Here is a 14,029-nt window from a genome sequence, read left to right on the forward strand (position 1 = left end):
ATATAAATGATAATATCATTAATTCATGATCTAAATTGTATATCACAGGTAACTATGTCTCAAAATTTTGTTTATCATATAAATTTTAACGGATTACATATAAAAAATGTAATTTATTTACTAAAAATAAAACACAATAAATTTCCATAGAATTTACAATTCTTTTGAAAATACATACAAGCTGTAAAGTAAAGGAAAAAGAGGGTAAATATTTGTACTAATTTGATTGTAGGGACGAAGCTAGCTAATTTTTATTGGAGGGCCAAAGATGAAAAAGGTATAAGGGTTAAAAATTAAAACTAATATGTTGAACTTAAGAAATAATCAAAAGATTCATAATATACAATACTTTTATATAACATGTAAATCAAAATAAATAAGAAAAAAAAGATTTATAATAGTTTAATAAGTATCGAGTTTTACTTGAAAAGCATCCATTTCTTTAAGATTGAGTTTAAGACGTTTTGATTCATATTACTCTTTTTCATTATTTGAACTATTGAGGTTTGATTGTTCAAATGTAGGAGAATTATTTAGAACTTACTCATGCTTTAATCAAACTAGATTTTTTTTTTTTGAAAAATGTTTTTATTGAACCTCTAATTGACCAAATACTCTTAAACCGCTCAAAAACTTATAATGGTTGCTCAAAAAAAAACAAAAACGTCCAACAACAAAAAGAAGGGCAAGCACATCAGACCATTAACATAAGAAAACTTAAAACCAGATCCTAGTCAATATGTAGCCAACATTCAATATTCTTATTTTATTTTTATTTAAATTTAAAATATTAAATATAAAACTATAATATATAAAATATAAATAGTTAAATGTGATATACAAGATTTTATACAATGGTTAAATATATAAATAGTTAAATAATATAAATAGAAAGAAGAAGATAAAAAAAATTTTTACTTTCTTTTAATTTCAGATAATGATGGTGAGTGATCTCTGTCATTTCTTATCCAAGTTCAGAAGCTTATAAATGTTTTTTGAAAAATAAAATATATTTTAATGGTGAGTTATAGTGAAAAGACTAAAGTAAAAATAAAAAGATAAAAAAAAAAAGAAAAAGAGAGAACGAAGTGTAAAAAAACTTAAATTAGGATAATGTTAAGTAAGATTTATGAGATCATTTTATTAATTATTATTTATATTAATATTAAAATAAAATATTATTTTGAGAAAACCATTAAAAATATATTGTAAATTATAATTTCATAAATTTTAAAAAAGATTATTAAAAAATATATAATAAATAAAAAATTTTAAAAATTTTAGAGAAATTATTAATATATATATATATATATATATATAATAAAAACTTTAAAAATTTTGGGGGGCATGGCCCCCAGAGTTGTATTACCCTCCGCCCCTGCTTGATTGATTGCTGGAAAAAACCGACTTTATTAGGGCGTGACGTAAATGTGAAAAACGCCTAATATATATATTACATATATTTTTTGCTCGTGTCCAGGTTCATGCACATAGCTAAATAGCTAATCCCTATTTGCATACCTTTTATTTTTTTTAAAAAAAGAGAGAATTAAAGAAAGTCTAACCTGGCAAACGCGCGCGCGTGAGCTAACGTGTTGATTCAGTTATCCATTTTACAAATAAGGAATGTACCGGTAGCCATCGAGCCAACCAAACAAACTCATACAGGAAATCTTAATATTTGGAAAAAAAGAAAAAAGAAAATCATCCAATCAGCGTGTCAGCTGCGAACCAGAAATCCGGCTTTTCGGCATTTCCCCAAAACACCCCCAAAAGCCAAAAAGGAAACGACGAGAATATTACGATTATGCCACCCAATAAAAGTGGGATCGCTTTCTGTTTCTTTCTCTCTCCGACAACTCAAATTCTAGAAAGAGAAAAAAAAATTAGTAAATAAGGTTTACCAAAAGGACAAAACATTTATAGAGAGAGAAAAAAAGAAGGCTAAAAAGCTTGAAATCTTCAGCAATGGCGGTTCCTAGGGTATCTAGGGTTTTGTGATCGGCGATTTCTTTACAGATTATCAATGGAAATGCCCGGTCGAAGATCCAACTACTCTCTCCTAAGCCAGTATCCGGACGACCAGTACTCCGTTTCCATTTCAGGAGCTCCACCTCCCTACTACGATTCGCTTTCGAGTGACGCCACGAGTAATAAGAACAATAAAGTGAAATCGGAGAGAGGTTTAATAGATTGGGATCAGAATCAGAGTCAGAACCAGCAACAAGCGAATCGAGTCGGCGGCGGTGGCGGGGGAGGAGGAGGGAATATTTATGCTTCTTCGATCGGGCTTCAACGGCAATCGAGCGGGAGTAGCTTCGGTGAGAGCTCGTTGTCGGGAGATTATTATGTGCCGACTCTTTCTACGACGGCGGCGAACGAGATTGATGCATTCGTGTATGGTCATGATGAAAGCTTTAGGCACGGGGATTTGAGAGCGAAAGTTGGGGGTTCGTCGTCGGGGAAAAGCTGGGCGCAGCAAACGGAGGAGAGTTATCAGTTGCAGTTGGCGTTGGCTTTGAGGCTTTCTTCGGAAGCTACCTGTGCGGACGATCCGAACTTTTTGGATCCGGTTCCAGATGATTCCACAATTCGAACGGCTAGCTCAAGCTCTGCCGAGACAGTTTCCCATCGGTTCTGGGTAAGTTTTCTGGTGGTTTTCTTTGTTCGTTACACTGTGAGCTTGTTTAAATGAACTTAATGCCCAGTAATGCTAGGAGATTGGAGAAAGATGCCTAGGTGAATGGATTTTGTTTTTATATAAGTTTAAAGATTTGTTGCTAGATAAACCAGATGAGTGTGTGAATTCTTACCTTGTGTTATGAATCCTAAATGTTGCATAGAATAGGATGTGAAAAGCTGGTTGTTGCTAATATTAGTTTTCCGTTGGTTCAGGGATAGGTCAATCTGAACTGTTGGTGAGAGAATGATTAATTGGCATTTGAAAATATTTGTTATTTTCAATTCAAAAAAAAAAAAAAAGCATTATAAAGCAATGGCAGTAGCTCCTTACTGTCATGATCAAATTGTAGTAGCACCCATGATAGGGCCATGTCAATCATTCGTGAATTATTACTTCTCTGGTTAACCATGAGTGGGTGGATGTGGCATGAATGGTGTGTGTGCATACATAAAGAACTGGAATAGCCTTTACAACAACTACGTACAAGTTAAAATATGTGTGGAATGATTACTTACTTTTATTTTTTCTTCTTTGTGGTTTAACCAAACTATTAAGATTAGGATTTTCTTGACCATTCAGTTAGTCAAAAATGTTTATTTAGCTAGCATGCTATTTAGAGAAATCTGAATGCTTAGAGGTTGAAAATGTTGAGGAGGGAAAAGTGCTGTATTAGATGGAATTTGGTAAAGGTGTCTACTCTACAATGGGTGCATGTGCGAAGGGTAATGCATTATTATCTGCATTTTGGTGATTTTTGTTATTCTGATATTTGGTGAGTGTATCTACACCTATGTTATATAATGTCAGTGTGGGTAAAATGGGAGTATGTAAGCTGCACTGCATCTGCATAGACATGCGCTGACTGGGAAGTTAGTTAAGTTTCAGGAATAAAAGAGTGAAATAGTTTTATGTTTGTCCTTTTCTTCTTCCTATTATCGTTGGCTGATAAAAATGTATTTGGAAATTCAATTATACTGCCATTTCAATGTTATGTGCATCAGGTGAATGGCTGCTTATCATACTTCGACAAAGTTCCTGATGGGTTTTATTTAATTCATGGAGTGAATCCATATGTCTGGACTGTGTGCACTGATCTGCATGAACATGGTCGAATTCCATCAATTGAATCTCTAAGATCTGTTGATCCTACTGTCGATTCACCATTAGAAGTAATATTGGTTGACCGAAGAAGTGATCCCAGCTTAAAGGAACTCCAAAATAGAGTCCACAACATTTCTTGTAGCTGCATAACTACAAAAGAAGTTGTTGATCAGCTAGCCAAGCTTGTCTGCAGTCGCATGGGGTGAGTTATCTACGCCATTAGTGTACGATTTTTCAACATTCATGCATTTTTGTTGCACCTTGGTGACAAATTGTTTTATTTCTGTCCCAAGGGGTTCATCTACTACAGGAGAGGATGACTTTGTTTCCTATTGGAGGGAGTGCAGTGATGATTTAAAAGATTGCTTAGGTTCAGTTGTGGTTCCTATAGGTAGCCTATCTGTTGGCCTCTGCAGACATCGAGCTTTATTATTCAAAGTAAGGTTCTAAGTTTTTGTGGTGTTTTCTTTCACCTGAGATCTTATGAAGTATTTTTCTCTTTAATTATAGTTGGTTTTTTATGGCTTCACTACATTTTAGTGGGAGTAAGTTACCTGTTATCAAATGTGTTTCACTTCGAAGGAGAGAGGATTCATTCATAGTTCAAATATAATTTACTCAGGTGCTAGCTGACACAATTGATCTGCCATGTCGGGTTGCGAAGGGCTGTAAATATTGTAAAAGAGATGATGCTTCCTCCTGCCTTGTTCGCTTTGGCCTTGACAGGTAATTTTATATTATGACTGTGGTAATTTGGTTGGTGTTAATTATTTTTGCTTAACTTTGTTTCTGATTTATTGTCTTTTTCCTTTAAATTCTGAAGTTGTCATTTCTTTAGTGCGATTTTGTTTTTCAATGGCAATAATTTGCTGGCAAAATAAACTGTGCATTTTTTATTGACATTATTGTTTGTTTGTCATGCGGAAACTGAACAAATTCTTTCAAACAAAAATTACCTAATTCCACCTGCTATTTGACTTGCATGGTAGCAATGTGTTTGCTTTTTGTGGTTCTTGCTTCTCATTTTGGTCTATGATTTATAAAAAAGTTAGTGTCTGATTTATCTTGGTGATTTATTTGCTATACACATGAAAAATCTCATTAACGGTCATTTTGATTTCAGGGAGTATCTTGTTGATTTAATTGGGAACCCAGGTTACTTATGCGAGCCCGATTCCTTGCTCAATGGTCCATCTTCCATCTCAATTTCTTCCCCATTGCGTTTTCCATGTCTCAAACCAGCTGTACCTGCCATTGATTTCAGGTCATTGGCCAAACAGTATTTTTCAGACTGTGAATCACTTAATCTTGTATTTGATGATGCTCCAGCAGGTAAATTTTCAGTTACTGTTTATATAATGAGCTTTAATGAATGCCCTTTATTTGCTTTGAGATTTTAGCCTTTCACTTGGCTCGAAGTATTTAGTTTTTTTGATTATCTAATTGGGAATGCTGAAAAGCTTTTCATAAGTGAATTGCCTTCATTGGTATGGTGTTGATCAAAGATTAGGTGCAGAGTTTCAAGTTTTTTATAAAAGTTTTGCTGTGTATTCACTAATTAAAGCAATTGATAGTTGCTTCTCTGCCTTTGTAGTGTTGCTATAACTTAACAGTTTCTTATTCAGCATGGGTTTTTTGCAAAAATTTCATCCTGGAGTCGTATCAAGGCATTGTCACTTTAAGTTACAAAGGAAACCAGAATAGTTACTCTGGCAGTTAATATGTGGATAGGCATTAATAAATTAAATTTGAGCTGGTGTTCGATATTGCCAATTGCTTCTTTTGTTGGTTGCCCCTTATAACACTGTTGAGGCTGTCATTTCTACATTTGTAATACACTTCGAATTTTGATATGAACTTCGGGGTGCATTTTTCAAAGTAATATATTATTTATATGGGTAATTTTTGTGACTTAATGATGTACATGGTAACTTGTGATTCCTTATTTATCTGCTCTGCAAGTAAGCTATCGTTGTTTGTCATTTCAGGAGCTATTGAAGAAAATCCTGGATTCTCTCTTTATCCCAAGAAAGTCGATAAGATTGTAACAGGCAGAAATAACCTGGTGCAGATATCAAGCAATATGGATGATATTTCACAGTTGCCCCTACATCCTAACATTGCGCGGCCAACTGCTCATGATAGAGATTCCCAATATTCACAGTCTATAATTCACTCAAAGAACATTATTAAAGATCCTTTAAAGCGCATCTCTCCAATAGGGCATAGAGATGTCCCAATTCTACTCTTGTCTGATCCAATGGGGGATTCTGATAAGGATTCAAGGTATGCTGAGGGCAGTCAACTTGTTCCCAGCAAGCCAAGTAGAGAACTTGCCCTTGAAGTTGATGATTTGGACATTCCATGGAATGATCTTGTTTTAAAAGAGAGAATTGGTGCTGGTATTTGCTGGTCCCTTTCTGAAGAGCATATATTTTTACAGAATAGAGAGACTATTCTTTGGTCATAATTCATGCAGTTATGGTTCTATTAATGTACTTAGGTGTATACTATGTTCTTTTCAGGTTCTTTTGGAACTGTCCATCGTGCTGAATGGAATGGCTCGGTGAGAATCCTTTTGATTATTTTTATAAGAGTGAATTTTCTGTTCTTTATTCCATTTTATTTTGGAGTTTGGTCAGTTTTTGGTGATGTTTTGACTTTCAAAGTATTCAGTGCTTTTGAACTGGAGTTCCTTAGTTAACAAGTTTTCTTGATGTATTTCATTTAAACTAATTTAAAATTGTTTTCAGTTGCATGATGTTTTGATAGGAACGCACCATATGCTGGTCAAATTCTGCCATTCTGGTGTGTTGGTATTGTTAATTACTCTTCATCTAAATAAACATTACTTTTAATTACAGGATGTCGCTGTGAAAATTCTCATGGAACAAGACTTGCATGCTGAACGCTTTAAAGAATTTTTGAGGGAGGTATGAATTTGCCAACATATTTACCGGACTTTGTTCCTGAGATTAAGACTCTGTTTGGTAACCAGGAAAATAGCTTCCAGAAGACTACTTCTTCCTTTTCAATGTTTGGATGGCAGAAAGTATTATGGTTAACAGAAAAAAAGAGGCCAAAACGTGGAAATTGTCTTCTTTTTTCTTGGGCAGAAGACAATTGCTGAAGACACATCACGGCATTCATCCTTCACAAACCCTTGAGCCATCAAGGCCCAAACCCAGCAACTGGCCAAAACTGCCTCCCTTCCCCTCTGCTGGCAACAGCCTCCTCCGATCTCCCTTTCATTCTCCTTTTTTCACTCTCCCTTTCTCCTACAGTCTCAACCCACTCTTGTTTCTTTCTCTCAATCGACTTTCCCTCTCTTCACTAATCTTCTCTTTCATTGCTGTTTTGCTCCACCATTGCTGTCAAGCTTATAGGCAACATAACAACCAGTTTCTATCTTCCATTTCTCCTTCTCTTCTTCATTTATTGAACTCTATCTCTCTGCTCTACCAGCCCTCAAGGTCCCCCCAAATCTCCTTTGATTTCATTTGTTTTTATCCTAAAATACAATCACATAACCGATTACTGAATATAATATTTTTCTTTAGTTCATTGAGGTTGCTCTTTTATTAATTTATTTATGTGCATTTGGTGATGTGGGTTTTCATGGTTTTTCTTGGTTGTGGTTTGTAGTTGCAGCTAAATCTAAATGAAAATGATGAAATTTTGCGATGTGATTACCCTTTAACGAAAATAAAAAACAATGATATAATGGTAGTTTTTTGTGTAGTGACTTTTAGGTATTTATATTTTGTAAATCTTGATAAAATCTTTCATTATATTCCAACCACCAAAATATTTATCATAGTGATATCCAAACATTAGAAAATGTTCTCATTTTTAGGGAAGTTGTTTTAAACAGAATATCTACTTTCAGGGAGTTAATTTCTGGTTACATAATGGAGCCTAAGGAAACGTCAATTTTATGTTCATGTTCTTGATATGATGTGTTGTTTCACCTCAATTGTTTGTTAGGTTGCAATAATGAAACGTCTACGGCATCCAAATATTGTTCTTTTTATGGGAGCAGTTACTCAGCCCCCAAACTTGTCCATAGTGACAGAGTACTTATCAAGGTTTGTTACTGTTTTTCTTTTTTTGGAAATACCCCTTTGTTGCACTCCATTTGAAAAATGAAAAAAAAAAAAGAAAAATTTATGACTGCTTTTTAAGGCTATACTCATTTTAGAAGTTTGAATTGTTAAGTGGACTAAAACCTTGACTCTAATTTGCAGAGGTAGCATGTATAGGCTTTTGCATAAGCCTGGTTTGAGAGAGGTGTTGGATGAGAGGCGTCGGTTGAGTATGGCCTATGATGTGGTGGGTATTTTTAAAGGTTTTGCTTTTTACCTTTGGTTTTATTTTCCAACATCTGATGGTATCATCCTTATATTTTGTACATTATTTTGGTCTAAATCACCATGTTTTTTTACACACAGGCAAAGGGAATGAATTATCTTCATAAACGCAATCCTCCTATTGTTCATAGAGATTTAAAATCTCCAAATCTTTTGGTTGATAAAAAATATACAGTGAAGGTAAGGACCAGAATGGTGCCGTGTGCCTCTCCTTATTGTTTTCACCTAATGATAATGTGATAGTAAGCATAAAATCTTTTGCCGTTTCCAGTTACTTATTTTTGCAATGGAGCAAACCAAGTGATTGGCTTCTTTCATTTGTGAATTGATAATGGAAACTAGATAGTTCTCAAACCTTATAATGTTGTTCCATTTGTTAAACGTAGCCCTGGGTTAACTGTTGATAATAGTTCTCAACTAGTTTTCTGTAATCATATCTGACATTTTATATGGTTGGAGCCAACCTTGTTTACTTTTTGCTTGTAATTTATATCCGGTGCCTGTTTAATCCAAATTTCTCTCTAAAGTTTTCTGGATTTTGGGCCTGTCAGGCGATATTGCTTCAGGATTTATTCAGTCAAGAAGAGGCAACTACTATTTTATTATCTCTTGAATTTAATATTGCATTCTGAAAATGAAAACTAATTGTGTTACATCATTTTCATGGCTCCTGCTTGGTGTTACATTCTTTATGGTGATGTTAACATAACTATGATGAATGTGGTTTTACGAACTTCTGTTGAAGTCCACACAGAGTCTTTTTTATGGCTTGCAAGTTTGTTTGCTCTGTTGTAACCTGTAGAGGATATTCCAGTAGATTTTAAGTCCTTGTACACATAAATTTTCCTCACATTGCCTGGTCTCTACTTCAGGTTTGTGATTTTGGGCTTTCTCGTTTGAAGGCTAACACATTTCTTTCATCCAAGTCAGCAGCTGGAACTGTAAGTTATATTAATTCTTAACAATATCCTTTTTAGTTACCATAGGTTACTGTTTGTTGCTGCACAATATTAATAAATATATGTTTTATATATTAGCCTGAGTGGATGGCTCCAGAAGTTCTTCGTGACGAGCCATCAAACGAGAAGTCTGATGTATACAGTTTTGGTGTAATTTTGTGGGAGCTTGCAACGTTACAACAACCTTGGGGCAACTTAAATCCAGCACAGGTTTGTTAAGACATTATAGATCTTGGTCCACAAAATTTTATCTTGCTGATGGTTTAGTTTTTATGTGCTTGATAAGGAGCATCTTGAAATTTTCCTCGAAATTAAATTTTTTTTTTCATTATAGACAGCATTCCATAGGTTCCAAGTTGGTTGGAATAACAATAACATGGCAATTGAAAATTTTCTTGGAGAAGAACAAACCAATTTTTTATGCACCTTGAACAACCGTACAACCTGACCTATAGGTACATGCTATATGGAATGAGGACATCTTATATTCAGATAACGTTCAAATTTGTCTATTTAACATAATGTTTGTAAGTGAGGACCTCAAGTTTTGTGCCTCTGAAAAAGGTTTGAAGCTCATTGCCACAAGCAAATAGGTACTTGCTCTGTGAAAATTTTAGCAGCTTGCACTTTGTGAACTGTCTAACAGAATTAGCTATGTATTGCACTTTGTGGACTGTCTAACATACCCCTCAATGAACATTAAGTATTAGATATATCAGTTCGTTCTCAATACCTTTGAAGCTTAGGTTTTCTGCTACTAAAACTATTTTGTAAATTTGCATAATTTTTCATGCAAGGGTATCTTCTGGAGCTAAATTTCTAACAAGATGTAGCCAATGTAAACTGCCTCGTAGGTTGTAGCAGCTGTTGGTTTCAAGGGCAAAAGGCTTGATATTCCGCATGATTTGAATCCTCAAGTGGCTGCCATAATTGAGGATTGTTGGGCCAAGTAAGTAAAATTCTTTTCTGATATGGAGATTGTTAAGAAAATTTTCCTGTCTAAGCTATTTATGTCCCTTAATTGTCCTTGTCATTATTGATTACAACGCAGTGAGCCTTGGAAGCGTCCTTCATTTTCCAATATCATGGATCGGTTGAAATCGTTGATTAAACCTTCCACCCCTCAACCAGGGCGTGTTGACATGCCAATGCTTACCTGAATGGTTGGAACTCCCACAAAGTCTTCTTCATGCACATAATACAGCATTCTTTTTGACATTATATGCCTTGCAAGGATACATGCTGTTAAATAATCTAAGGTATGCTCTTTGAAACGCTTCAGCTTCAAAATTACCAATATGGCATACTGTCCACTTTAGGATTACTTTTGATAGTGGGATCACGGTTAGCTTCTTCTTGAGAAAAGAAGAGGAGAGCTTGAAGATTGTAAATTCCCTTCTTTAAGTTTCTCTTATCTCTTTTCCTTGAAGATTTTTACAATCAGTGAAGCCTGAGGCTTGAGGGTGTATGATGTTTAGACTGGATGAAACTTTATTTCTCTCCTCTTGGCATGTTTAGGGTGCTCATCATTTCGTGTGTAGGTGCAGACATGCACACATTTCTGCTGATGCATAGGCATTATCCCTTTCTTTGTTTATGAGAGGTTAAATTATGAAATTAGTCCTTGTATTTTATCAAAGTAGTAGATTTAGTCCTTGTACAATAATTTGTAAAAAATGAGTCCCTATACTTTGTAAAATTAATAATGTTAGTCCAATTGTTAACAGTATTAAAATTTTAGGTAAAATACCTTTACCGTCTTAAGTTTCGATCGAAATTATACGGAGATTTATTAATTTTCGAAATGGACACTTCACCCCAAAAAAAATTTTTTCGCTGGGCATGTAGGTCTAGCCGTTAGTCAACTGTTAATATTTTCGTCAACTTGTTGACATGACAAAGATAAAAGGACAATTTTACCTTTTGAGTAATTTTTATTATTACTATTATATTATTTTATTATTAATTTAAAAAAAAAAAAGCTCCCCATGTGTGAGCACCGGAGCTCCCCTGGGGAGCCTCGATTCCCAAAGGGAGCATCGGTGCTCCCTTGAGGAGCTCAATCGAGGCTCCCCTTTCTTGGTGGGCTAGGGTGCACCGATCGGTGCTTCGTATTTTTTTTATTTTTTAAAAATATAATAATAATTTTTTAAATTAATAAAAAAAGAAAGGGTATTTTAGTCTTTTCATAACTTTTGGTAATAGTGTTTGTATTCTTGGGGTGGAATGTTTATTTTGAAAACTAATGGACTTTCATGTAATTTCGATCAAAACTGAGGAGGGTAAGGGTATTTTACTCTAAAATTTTTCTATTATATATTTTAATGTGACACTTTATTGATGTAGCCTTGAATATGATGATATGTTAATGATGATTAGGCATTGTTGATCTGTTTCACAATATTCTTTTCTCTGTTTTAAATTATAGAGTATGAAAATTCTATTCTTCTCTGCCTCATAATATTTTTCCCTAAATCTCATAAATCTATTTGTATTTTAAATTATTTCTTTTCCAATCCTATTTGAAACCAGTAGTTCACATTGGACAACTTCAAGTCTGCACTTGTAAATTCCATGTCAGAGCTTGGTCACGTCATATCAACACTATTATTGCAATATTCATGAAATGTTACTTCATCATTACAATGTCATTAGATTCATCGTCACATTAGTAAGAAAATGCCATGTCAATATAATCAAACTTTATATCAACATAGATAATAGAAAATTTTTAACATATTAAACTAATATTGTTAATTTTGGAAAGTATAGAGATTCAATTTTTACAAATTATTATATAGGGATTAAATTCACCACTTTGATAGAGTATAAGGATTAATTGTATAATTTCACCTTTATGCGAATTATCAGTTTTAACTGCATTTTTTGGTATATTGATACTTGCATTCATGTGATTCTTTGCAGAATTGTTGTTGTACATGTCTGTTCTCTTAGTGAATTGGGGCCTCTGATTGTTAACATGGACTAAAGGGTTGTGGTCAATTCTGTGTTACACCCTCTTGCCAAAGATTATTGTTTCCATAAGTAATTCTCACATGCAATTACGGGAAAAAGTTGTATCATATTGTTTCTCATAGTTTTGTATGTAAAGATTGCAACTGAAATTAGTTCAATGAGAAGCAGCTCATCGGCATTCTGCACTAACCGTTTCACTCGTAACTGACATAGTGATGAGGCTAAACCATCGGGGAGAGAATTATGTATCTACCATGCGTTCATAAAAAGTTTTAAATCTGATTGGTGTTAATATTACATAATTAGTCAACTTTTTCTAAAAGAGTTTTACCTTCTTTTCCAAAAGGATTTAGTAAGAACTTTTTTGGTGCCTAATTTGATTTGATTTTCATCCCAGTGTAAGGATTCTCCTTTTGCTATTCCCTGTTTCCTGAGTAGTAATCAAATGCTCTATAATAGTTAAAAGGGTGTCATCTCCCTTTAGAACAAAGTGGTATAAGGGAATTCTTGGACGGCACCTTAGTCTCCCTTTTAAACAACACTACGGGTACTTTCGTGGAAGTCTTGGAAAGTGAGATACTACCGTGTTGGGACTCACGTGGAGCGGCTGAAGTGGGTCGCCAGGTTCTGTAACAAGATAAAAGTAGTTCTTTTGGGATGGATGCACACAGATGGAACGAGGCAAAATTTGATTTGAAGTTGTTGAACCGCGATTCGTCACATAAATAGTCCATTGCATTGCGTACATCCAACCTTTTTCAAGCACTCTGCACCCCTGATTTTAATCTAGCTGCTGTAACTTTCAATCTCATTGTATCTTTATCAATCTCACCACATCGATTTTTTTCTTTTGCATAGCACAACGTCGGTGTTTTGGTTTCATTAATCTCACCGTATTGCTATCGAGCTCATCACATAGTTGTTTTGGTTTTAAATTTTATATAATAATTAATTTATACTTAATCAAAGATTTATTATAATAAGAATTTATAACACAAAAGTGTATTTGATTTTTGCTCCATGATTTGATATTGAAGACTGTATTAATCAAATTAATTGTTGGTTGGGATTCAGCGCGGTAAGATTTTTTTTTTAATCTATAAGATTTTTTTTGTTTTTTTGTAAACAAGAGTCTTACATTTATTGAATTTAGTAATTATCTTAAAATTTAAATTGTTTATTTCAAAAGCATGATCAGTAATAACTAACATAGAAATAAAAATTAAATTTCATTTAAATGACAACGCATTGCAAGTGTTTTTCAATAAAAGTTTATGACTAGTGTTTAAATTCAAGCATGTTGTTCGTGCTAGCTTTACTTTCACCTCTTTCTTGTTGCCAACCATAAGCTTAGCTTCTTCCTTATTTGGCTTCCTCTTGCTTATAAATCTTGCAAGGTAAAAGCGACATGTTTAGTTGCATCACTATCAAGCCACCAAGAATTGGACAAGGTCTACAACAAAAGACGAGTTACCTTTGTATCTGCATTTCTTTAACCAAGTTTTATATTTGAAAGATTCTTGTATCTTATGTCCTTTTTTCTTGCAAAAGAAACATTTAAGTTTCTCCTTGAGAAATACTTTTAGACCCTTTGTACTCACAAATTGTCCAAATTCTTTCTTTTATGAACTAGATTTTTAGTGGACTATCTTAACAATGTAGTTCCTAGCTCTTCCCATCCCATCATAACTCATGGAATAAAGTTCTTCTTGCTTATGAATCCATTTGGATGCTACTTGCCATTGCTGCATATCATGACTATGAGATCTAACATATGGATGTGAAGACTGCATTCGTTAATAGGAATTTGCAAAAGGAAATGTATATGACACAACTAGATGGTTTTTAGATCCAAATCTGAAACCAACAAGGTATGAAAGATTTAAAAGTCTGTTTATGAACTTGAAGAGACTTCTAGAAGTTGGAATATCCATTTTAAC

The 14,029-nt window shown here is 34.1% G+C and overlaps 1 protein-coding gene across 2 annotated transcripts; it reads left to right on the forward strand.

Moving 5' to 3' along the window:
* Positions 1 to 1,830: 1,830 nt before the first annotated feature.
* CTR1 (Protein kinase superfamily protein) lies at positions 1,831 to 13,707 on the forward strand. Of its 2 annotated transcripts, none has more exons than XM_018121720.2 (16): positions 1,831 to 2,641; positions 3,685 to 3,986; positions 4,078 to 4,222; positions 4,407 to 4,510; positions 4,908 to 5,116; positions 5,773 to 6,186; positions 6,310 to 6,350; positions 6,649 to 6,717; positions 7,772 to 7,872; positions 8,032 to 8,116; positions 8,236 to 8,334; positions 9,027 to 9,095; positions 9,192 to 9,323; positions 9,968 to 10,062; positions 10,165 to 10,372; positions 13,487 to 13,707. In XM_018121720.2, exons 1-15 carry the CDS (start codon positions 2,027 to 2,029, stop codon positions 10,271 to 10,273), a joined length of 2,589 nt encoding a protein of 862 aa, XP_017977209.2. In that variant the 5' UTR covers positions 1,831 to 2,026; the 3' UTR covers positions 10,274 to 10,372; positions 13,487 to 13,707. The 2 variants fall into 2 exon arrangements, with proteins under 2 accessions (XP_017977209.2, XP_017977208.2); XM_018121719.2 differs by lacking the exon at positions 13,487 to 13,707 and adding an exon at positions 12,039 to 12,278 and having other exon boundaries at positions 1,836 to 2,641.
* The last annotated feature ends 322 nt before the right edge of the window (positions 13,708 to 14,029 follow it).

This window comes from Theobroma cacao, chromosome 5 (assembly GCF_053813885.1).
Source record: "Theobroma cacao isolate CCN51 chromosome 5, ASM5381388v1, whole genome shotgun sequence".
Lineage (NCBI taxonomy): Eukaryota > Viridiplantae > Streptophyta > Magnoliopsida > Malvales > Malvaceae > Theobroma > Theobroma cacao.

Coding starts and splice junctions, on each gene's coding strand:
- CTR1 (XM_018121720.2), top strand. CDS start 2,027: ATGGAAATGCCCGGTCGAAGATCCAACTACTCTCTCCTAAGCCAGTAT. Junction 4,223..4,406: donor ATCGAGCTTTATTATTCAAA/GTAAGGTTCTAA, acceptor TAATTTACTCAG/GTGCTAGCTGACACAATTGA. Junction 10,063..10,164: donor ATTGAGGATTGTTGGGCCAA/GTAAGTAAAATT, acceptor ATTACAACGCAG/TGAGCCTTGGAAGCGTCCTT.